Raw genomic sequence first — 8,486 nt, 5'->3', positions numbered from 1 at the left:
CTGCTAACCACTGCTGTGTTAACCAGAGACCTGAGTTAGCTGTGTGCTAACTCACTACTTCACTAGCTGTAGCCCCGTTATGTTCTAGGTATGTGCTCCAGGTGTTAGTCTTTGTTTCCCATGTGGTGAGGTGTTAGTGACATTGTGCTGAATTCATCTTAGTCACATTAGGCTAATGCTATTCTTGTGCTCAGTGTCTGCTCGCTACATGCTAACAATATGCTAGCACTGTGCTTCAGATGATCGGTTTTCAAAGTTGAGGATGGAGTAGAACAGCCAATCACAGCCAGCTACACAGAAAGAGCAAATCACAGCTATCCAATCAGATCTCGTTTCCAAAGCACAGAATCGGTTCCAGAGCAGCGATTGGTCGCTTCAAGTCGGGGAGGGTTTCTATTGGCCTCTGGTGCTAAGGGAGGGTTCTGATTGGCCAGTTTAAAGTGAGTTCAGTATGAGGTGAGAGCTGGAAGATGTTGACATCAATCCAAAGTAAACACACAAACACACTCTCACACACACACAGACACACACTCTCACTCACTCACTCACAGGTATTTACTGTCACAGGTTTCCTGTTCAAACAGGACTTTTTTCTCGTGTAACATTTCGTGGTTATGAGGTGAAGGTCGTCAGGGTTCGATGGTTTCGATGTGAACAGCGACGCGACTGAACTGTTTTTTAAATCTATTTTACATCTTTTCAGAATCAGTCGTCATGGAAACAAACGAACAAACAGAGAAAACTGACAAGTCAATCAAAAAACACACAGATCGATTAGCATAATAGATCACTGTTACTGGGGTTCAGGGGGTTGGGGGGGGGGGGGGCATGCTTGGCTTCTTCTGGAGCTGATTGGTTTATTTACGTGTTGAGGAGAACCAATCACAGACAGGCAGGGAAGCGTTTGTTTTCTGATTGGTTCCAGCCAATCAGCTGAATCAGAATTGCCGTCTGTCTCTCATCCTGGCTGCCTATTGGTCAAGGGTAGAAGGGGGCGGGGGGAGGGGGGGGGTTGGGCGGGCACAGCCAAGACTAGAAATTGAGGTGGGAGGGGCTTAACTGGCCTTGTGTTTACCGCACACACATAACACACACACATACATACATACACAGTGTGGCCAGTCCAACAGGTGTAAACAGTAGAAAAAGATTCTTATTGAACTGCTCAGTGTCTTCGTCATTATTACTTTTCCAGTCTGCAGCTCGTTCATGGCACTGAACTCAAGTCTTGACACTGAACCCGTCTTTCTGTCCGTGTTTATTAGGGATGCTCCGATCAGAGCCAGCTGATGAATATTGGAAATTACTGGATTTTATGATTGTTAAATTCAACAAATTAGAAAAGAAGGTTTTGGCAGAAAACTCCATCATCGCTGTTCTTCAACACCACGACTTGTTATTGTTTTATTTTGGTGACACTCGACCCGAAACGATACGCAGCCCTTGAACCCACCACATGTAATTGGAAAGTTTCTACCTTTAACTGAATGCTAGTTTGATTACAGTCACCATGACCACCATCTTTGTTTGTCCAAGGATGTTATGGTTGGGTAAAGTATTTGAAACCGTACAGAAGCGTATTGTCGGGACTCCATGCTACACTGTTGACTCAAATTCAGTATCTGCAAGTAGCATTAGCCTAATAGCATGATATGGATGTGGATGTGTCAGAGGGTGGCCCATCATGGCAGAACTAAATATGAGCAGCTGCAAGTTTGTGTGGTCCTGTGGATCCCACCCTTCTAGATTCTTACTGTAACCAACAACGTAATCATTTCCACGTTGCTTATACTCACTTGCAACTTAACCATAATAATCTTTTATCATCTGCTTAAAATAAAACTTCACAGTGCTTCTGCCTAGAAAACCCTGGTGGGATCCAAACCTTTTTCACATTGCTAAACAGCTTCCACTCAAGTTGTGCAAGATAAAACCAGTGGGGGCAGAGTCAAGGTGCGAGTATGCTTCAACCAAAGTGATTTTCAGGTTGTCGAACTGCAACTACGACTTATTGGAAACTTCTTTTGCAAGAATACTTGGTGTGACTATTTATTAGAGGTACAAACATTTTGGCCCTAGAAGGCCATAACCTGGCTTCATTATTGACAGACCTGATGGAGGGTGATGGGTTTTAAAGGGTTTCTCATGCAGAACCTTCCTGTAAAATGTTTTAAGAACAGAAACCAGTCAGTGATCACCACTAGTTTGTATGATCACAATGACATCGGCCATATACACCCTGATCGGAGCATCTCTAGTCTCCTTGGCATCATGCCTGTCTATCAGCAGGTTCTGGATTCTGGACTCAAGTCCAATCAGTCTTTGTGCTGCTGTGGTTCTTGGCCAGCACAACCAAAAGCCATGTTTCTGGTTCTAGCAAGACCAGACAGGCCTGGAGCCATGGTTCTAAACTTGTAGAGGCAGCAGACTTGATTCTGTAACCACCAGGACCATGAGCAAGAACCATGTCTTGGACCAGTAAGACTAGTGGCTATGGCTCTGGCTTCAGTAGGTTTAATACCTATGGTTCTTTGACCCTGAGACCATGAACCAGAGCCATGTCTAGGAACAGGTAAGACAGCTGGCTCAGGCTTCGGTTGAATCAGTAGCCAGGATTCTGTTACCACCAAGACCAGAACCCATGTGTCTTGGACCAGTAAGACCACTGGCCATGGCTCTATTTTCAGTGGGACAAGTAGCCCTTGTTCTAGGCTTGTAGAGCCATTAACCATTGATCTTAGACCAGTAAGACCAGTGGCTGAGGTTCTGGCTTCAGTAGGACAACTAGCCATGGTTCTGTTCCCTCGAATACCAGAACACAAGTGTCTTTGACCAGAAAGACCAGTGGCTGTGGCTCTAGTTCCAGTAGGGCCAATGGTCCTAGTCCTTGGCTTGTAGAACCAGTGTCCACTGATCTTAGACCAGTAAGACCATTGCCTGTAGCTCCAGCTTTAGTAGAACCAGGGGGCATGGCTGTGGCCTCGTAGAACCAGGACCCATCGATCTTGTATCAGTAGCTCGCGTTGTGGTTCCAGTAGTATCAGTGGTCATAGTTCGGGATCCAGTGACACCAGTAGTACCAGTTTGCAGAACTGGTTCAGATGAAAAGGTAAGGAGTTTTTCCAGTCAATTGTGTGCTTTCAGGCTCCTTTAGCAGTTCAAGGGTCAAACTTAGTGGTTAAACGTCAAAGTTCATCCAGGGGGTGTATGTAGCACCATGAGGGTCCACTCTGAACCAGTTTGACTCAACTTTGTTGTATTGTTCTCGTCATCGACCTCTATTCCAGTCTGGTTACAACCAGTTTAATCCAGTTAGATCCAGGTTTGTCTGCTATAAGGAGCTATTACTCACCTGCCCCACCCCAAACGCTGCCCCCAGCAGATCTCCCGGTTGGCTCCACTTGATTGGACCACAATCATCTACTTGGCCCATACAAAGCTCAGACGGTCCCAGGTCGCCGCCAATTGGCTGAGGGGAGTGGCTACTATTGTTGGTGATGCCATCAGTGTGATTGGCCAGCAGACAAGAGGAGGTGGGGTTTCGACTGATGACGAGATCCAAGCGATTTGGAGACTCTGCGATCAGAGGAACGACCAGGCAGCAGTCAAAGTCCCTGGTGCGCACGTGGTTAATCTGGAAAACAGAAGAATGGATGAGGGGCGGTGACGTATCTTTTTCAGTAGCAGCCATTTGATGGGAAAACAACTCAACATACTTCACAACACTGTAACAGTTTAGGTTCACGTGCCCACCGGGTCTGGGTTTTTTACCTGTAATATTCGGTCATAGGCTCGGAGGCCGCCCCGCTCTGCCGGACCCCCAGGTCGGATGTTGTTAACGTAGACGCCACGGTCCAACAAACCATCAGAAACACTGAAACCAAAGTCCTCCAGGTCCGAGGCCTTCTCCAGAGTCAACTACAAATATAAACACCCTCTGTTAGGACCAGAACCTGAGGATTACCGTGTTGTCATGGTGACGTGTGGTTCTCAGTGGTCAATGCTCACCTTATGGAGTTCCACAGGGTTCTGGTTTAGGATCTCATTGACTTCCTGCCTCATCTTCCTCATGGCAAAGGCTCGGCGTTGGGGGTCAGAGGGTAAGGTGTTGGACCTCGGCGTCACCTGGAAAAGTTCACAGGAATAATTCTTAAAAACGTTAAACACACAAACAGTAATATCGACGACGTGACAGGTTTAGTCCAACAGTCACCTGGGGTCGGTTGCTGCTGCGTTCCTGAAAACTCGCCTGGCGTCCCAGAGTGCTGCGCAGGGGGGTGGGGTCATGGTTCAGACTGAGGGTGGAGCCCGACATGATGGTTGCCTGGAGAAAGCCAATCAGAGAAAGCCAGTGAATCAGAACCATCCAATCAGAGGACAGCGTGTGAAAGATTCTCTCTTGGATCCAACAAAAACATGGTGACTGAAGGAAACCTGGGTGCACGACCTTTGACCCCAGCTAGCATGATCACACCAGCACAGGTTGCTACAGACGGGTTCTACTGACAGATTCTACTGTGATGGATTTTACTGACGTTCTACTGACATTTTATTTAGTTGTTTCTGTCTTTACAGTTAAAAAGTTTCTGAGAACTTGATCTACTCTCAGGATCTAATTTGAGGATCTACTGTTCTCCTCTGGTTCTACTCCTGTCATGTTCAGGATCTGATTCCACTTGAAGAATCTACTGTTTCTACTGAGATTCTACTTCCTACCTAATTTTTTTCACGTCACTCAACAGACGGTCACTCCTCAGCCAATCAGAATCAAGGACTCATCAGACGCATGCATGACTGACAGATCTGCTTCAAGACGGCAAAACAAACTACCCATCAGGCCTTGCACAAGCTCTCCCAGCATGCCTTGCTCAAACTGCCATGCCTGGTGCAACATGACTCTGCCACATGATTGGCCAGAAGCTGGGTGATGTCACTAAGATGTCACAATAACGTCACCATGGTTGGTAGCTTGCTGCTGGGGGGTGCGGTTAGAGTCACATTCAAAAACAGATAACACGTTGGACGTTTGATGACGCTAGAAGAAAATGTCCAGTTACAGAGAGAAGAGGACAGAGGAGAGTTAGTGGAGAGGGGGGAGGAAGGAGGAGGAGGAGGAGGAGGAGGAGGAAGAGGAGGAGGAGGAGGATACCAGAGCGAGGAGGTGCGTCTGCTGATCAGTCTCCTGGAAGAGAAGGAGTCATTTTTCTTTTCAGCTCAGTCGCTAAGATTTACTGCTGCATTTCCAAACAACATAAAAACCTTTAGCAGCTTGAAGAGTTCACACTGAAACACTCAAACACTCAAACACTGATATTCCTGCTGCTGCAGATTGAAGTTGTAAAGTTCTTGTTCGACTGATTCTCACATTTGAGACATCATGAGTTTTGTTGACGGAGCCACTCACCTCCAGCTCCCTGAGGATGCCACTCTGTCCACATGTCTCCAGATCCTCCAGAGCCTGAGACCAGAAGTTCTCCTCCTGGTCCGGTTCGGTCCCATCATGCCCCACGGTGAACCTGGAGGAGAAGGTGACGGGTTAGCCAATCAGAGAACAGCCTGACACACACACACACACACACACACACAGAGGAGGCTGGTGACGGACAGGTCATGCTGGTGAGAGTGGGCGGGAGCTGACGACATACACGTCCATCCGGTGTATGTGTCAGTGTGGCGGGGGTCAAAGGTCACCAGGTGAGGGGTCAGCTGGAGGTCAGACAGGACTGTGTGGGGGGGTTAAAGGTCAAAGATCAGTGTGATACCTGCTGTCAGAGATTAGACCGCTGGGCAGGTTACAGGCTCTGCAGACAGAGACACACTGATGTTACTGCTGCTAGCTCGCCGCTAGCAACCGCCACCGACTGGAATAAGAAACGCTAACATGCTAAAGTCGTGTGAAAAGCAGCTGTGGAAATCTTTATTTATATCAGTTGTTTCTTTGTGTCAGCGTAGTTTCCTAGTTTCAGTCATCCAGGCTGTTATTATCATATCATATAAACAGGTTTTATATTTTCACCTTCACTTTAAATCTGTTCTAATTTAAACTTGTGTAGCATTTAGTTTTTCTCTGTCTCTGCCTGTCTCACCCTCCGAGTGGTGGGCGGTCCCAGTCGTCATCACTCAGGCCCAGATCTGACAGCGGATTGGCTCGCTGGCGAGCTGAGGACGATGATTGGCTGTTGATCGTCTTGGCGTTGCGCCACTCGTGGAACGTGTACGGAGACGACTGAAACGCTGGAGCTGCAGACAAACCAAGAAGATCGTTCATGTGTGGATTCAAACTGATGAACGTATTCACCATTGTACAAAAAAATAATACTTGTTTATTTAAGTATTAAAAACTGTCCAAAGTCCTGATTCACAGACGAAGCTCAGGGGTCAGAGGTCAGGTTCCTACCCGGCGAGGTGAAGCTGCTGTCCATGTTGGATCCGTCCCACGACTCCACGGCGCTGTCGACGGACGGTAACGTGCTGAACGCTCTCTGGCTCGATGGAGGCACGACCATGATGACAGGCTCCTCCTCCCCGTCCTGGTTCTCCTGACCGAGCCCCACCCCCGAGCTCAGACCTGGACCAATCACGCACGACTTCGGACTCGACACTTTAAGAAAACATAAAGGAAAAGTTTATTTTTTACCTGTGGTCTTTAAAAACAGTTTAAAGTAGCTGCTGCACCAAAATAACTTAACGTACGCTCGCCCTGCTTCTTGATCTTCAGCGTCACCGTCTCGCCCGCCTGCTGCAGCAGACTGATGGCTTCGCTCAGAGGCTTCCCCTTCAGGCTGCTGCTGTTGATCGCCAGGATACGATCTCCCACGTGGATCGCACCAGTCCTAACACACACACACACACACACACACACACACACACACACACACACACACACACACACACACACACACACACACACACACACACACACACACACACACACACACACACAATTATTATATTATAATGTTATATTTTTTAAATAATTGTGTTTCTGTTTTATTTGACAACATATTCAAAGCACCAGGGGGCGCTACCACAAAGTCAGATCTGTTTGTTATCCAGCTCCTGGTTGATTTCTGGACGTGCCCAGGTGGGGGTTAAAACTGAATTTACAACTTTAATCTCTTTATTTTTTTATAGATTTTGTAAATTTTTATGTGTAAAGTTATTTTTTTCTGAATTATATAAGATTATTTACTGCAAGAAAACAAATGATAAAGTTGAAGTTGTTGTATTTGTTATGAGCAGCAGAGGGCGACATTGTCCACTTTCCCAACATCTTAGCACAATTTATCTGTTCACTCAGTTCATGTTTAAAATAAATTAAATATTCTCAAGGTTATTATTTCACAGTTTGTGTTTAATATATGCTTTTATTTATGCTAAACTTTAGACTCTATATAGTATAATACAAAAATGTTTATAAAATATTTACTGCCACGTGATAATGACTGTGATAAAAATAAAGTCGAAGGAGAATAAAACATGATGTACAAGTTGAATGAAGTTGTATTATTTATTATGAGCTGCAGAGGGCGACCTTCTCCACTTCAGCCTGATCGGAGCACATCTGTCACATCTGTACGATTCGTCTCTTTAATGTTTCACAGACAAACAGACACAGTTTGTTTCAGCGTTGAATTAAATCAGTGTTGACTTTAAATGTTCAACATTATTAAATCTTCTTTCTGTTGATTTACGTTCTGCAGCGTCGGTTGAGTCTTTACAGGAAAACTGAAACTAAGTCTTTTTGTTACATGATTTCTCTCTTTTGTTTTATATATTTATTGTTATTTATTGGATTTTCTTTGGTGGATGTTTTATATTGTGTGTGTAGAAGGATGATTATTAATTTATTTTAATTCAGAAAAAGGGAAATATTCCTGTTCTGGTAAATTATTAAAATCTATTTAAAAGTCTTATTTGGATAAAGAGTCAGGAAACCCAAAATATTAATTTCACTGTTGTTAATGAAACAGAAAAGCACCAAATATTCACATATTAAATTAAAGGTGTAGGTTACGTGTTTACCTCTCGGCCAGCCCGCCCTTAGTCAGCGAGGAGATGATGATGGGGTCGAACGGCTCCTCGGTGCCTGAGATGGTGATTCCCAGTGGGCCACCGTACCGCTGCAGCTCCACAGTGTAGATGATGGTGCCGGACACTTCCTGTTCGTCTGGAACACGTCAATAAAGATTCATTCAACAGGTGAAGAAAGAAATCATTTAATAAAAAAAATGTAATAATCTGCAGTGAATTCAGTGAGAAATAAAACCTGAGTTGTCTTCGTCTTTGCGGATCTTGAGCTTGACGAGTTCCTCGCACTGCTGCAGGATCTGAACGGCCTCCTCCATCGAGCAGCTCTCCACACGGATGTTATCGATGGCGAGCAGCTTGTCTCCGAGCTCCAGCGTCCCCGTCCTGGAAAAACATAAATAAATATAAACATAGATTGTGATGAATGTGATGTGTCTGTTTAAAGTGAGTCACAG

The 8,486-nt window shown here is 45.5% G+C and overlaps 1 protein-coding gene across 8 annotated transcripts in view; it reads right to left on the bottom strand.

The window, feature by feature from the left end:
* Positions 1 to 3,262: 3,262 nt before the first annotated feature.
* grip1 (glutamate receptor interacting protein 1) overlaps positions 3,263 to 8,486 on the bottom strand; it is a 37,499-nt gene continuing 32,275 nt past the window's right edge. For 3 of the 8 annotated variants that reach the window (XM_034577714.1, XM_034577710.1, XM_034577715.1), the window contains exons 16-27: positions 8,270 to 8,415; positions 8,026 to 8,170; positions 6,694 to 6,833; positions 6,398 to 6,601; positions 6,087 to 6,240; positions 5,763 to 5,801; positions 5,405 to 5,516; positions 5,150 to 5,182; positions 4,214 to 4,324; positions 4,009 to 4,125; positions 3,772 to 3,918; positions 3,263 to 3,634 (exon numbers count right to left, since the gene is read on the bottom strand). In XM_034577714.1, coding sequence (XP_034433605.1) covers positions 3,332 to 3,634; positions 3,772 to 3,918; positions 4,009 to 4,125; positions 4,214 to 4,324; positions 5,150 to 5,182; positions 5,405 to 5,516; positions 5,763 to 5,801; positions 6,087 to 6,240; positions 6,398 to 6,601; positions 6,694 to 6,833; positions 8,026 to 8,170; positions 8,270 to 8,415 — 1,651 coding nt within the window. In that variant the 3' untranslated portion in view covers positions 3,263 to 3,331. Of the gene's footprint in view, positions 3,635 to 3,771; positions 3,919 to 4,008; positions 4,126 to 4,213; positions 4,325 to 5,149; positions 5,183 to 5,250; positions 5,369 to 5,399; positions 5,517 to 5,762; positions 5,802 to 6,086; positions 6,241 to 6,397; positions 6,602 to 6,693; positions 6,834 to 8,025; positions 8,171 to 8,269; positions 8,416 to 8,486 lie in introns of those variants that run through there. The other 5 variants (XM_034577713.1, XM_034577718.1, XM_034577711.1 and 2 more) reach the window with 4 other exon arrangements.

The sequence above is a fragment of the Hippoglossus hippoglossus genome, chromosome 23, assembly GCF_009819705.1.
Source record: "Hippoglossus hippoglossus isolate fHipHip1 chromosome 23, fHipHip1.pri, whole genome shotgun sequence".
Taxonomy (NCBI): domain Eukaryota; kingdom Metazoa; phylum Chordata; class Actinopteri; order Pleuronectiformes; family Pleuronectidae; genus Hippoglossus; species Hippoglossus hippoglossus.
This window is presented reverse-complemented; position numbering and strand designations above follow the sequence as displayed.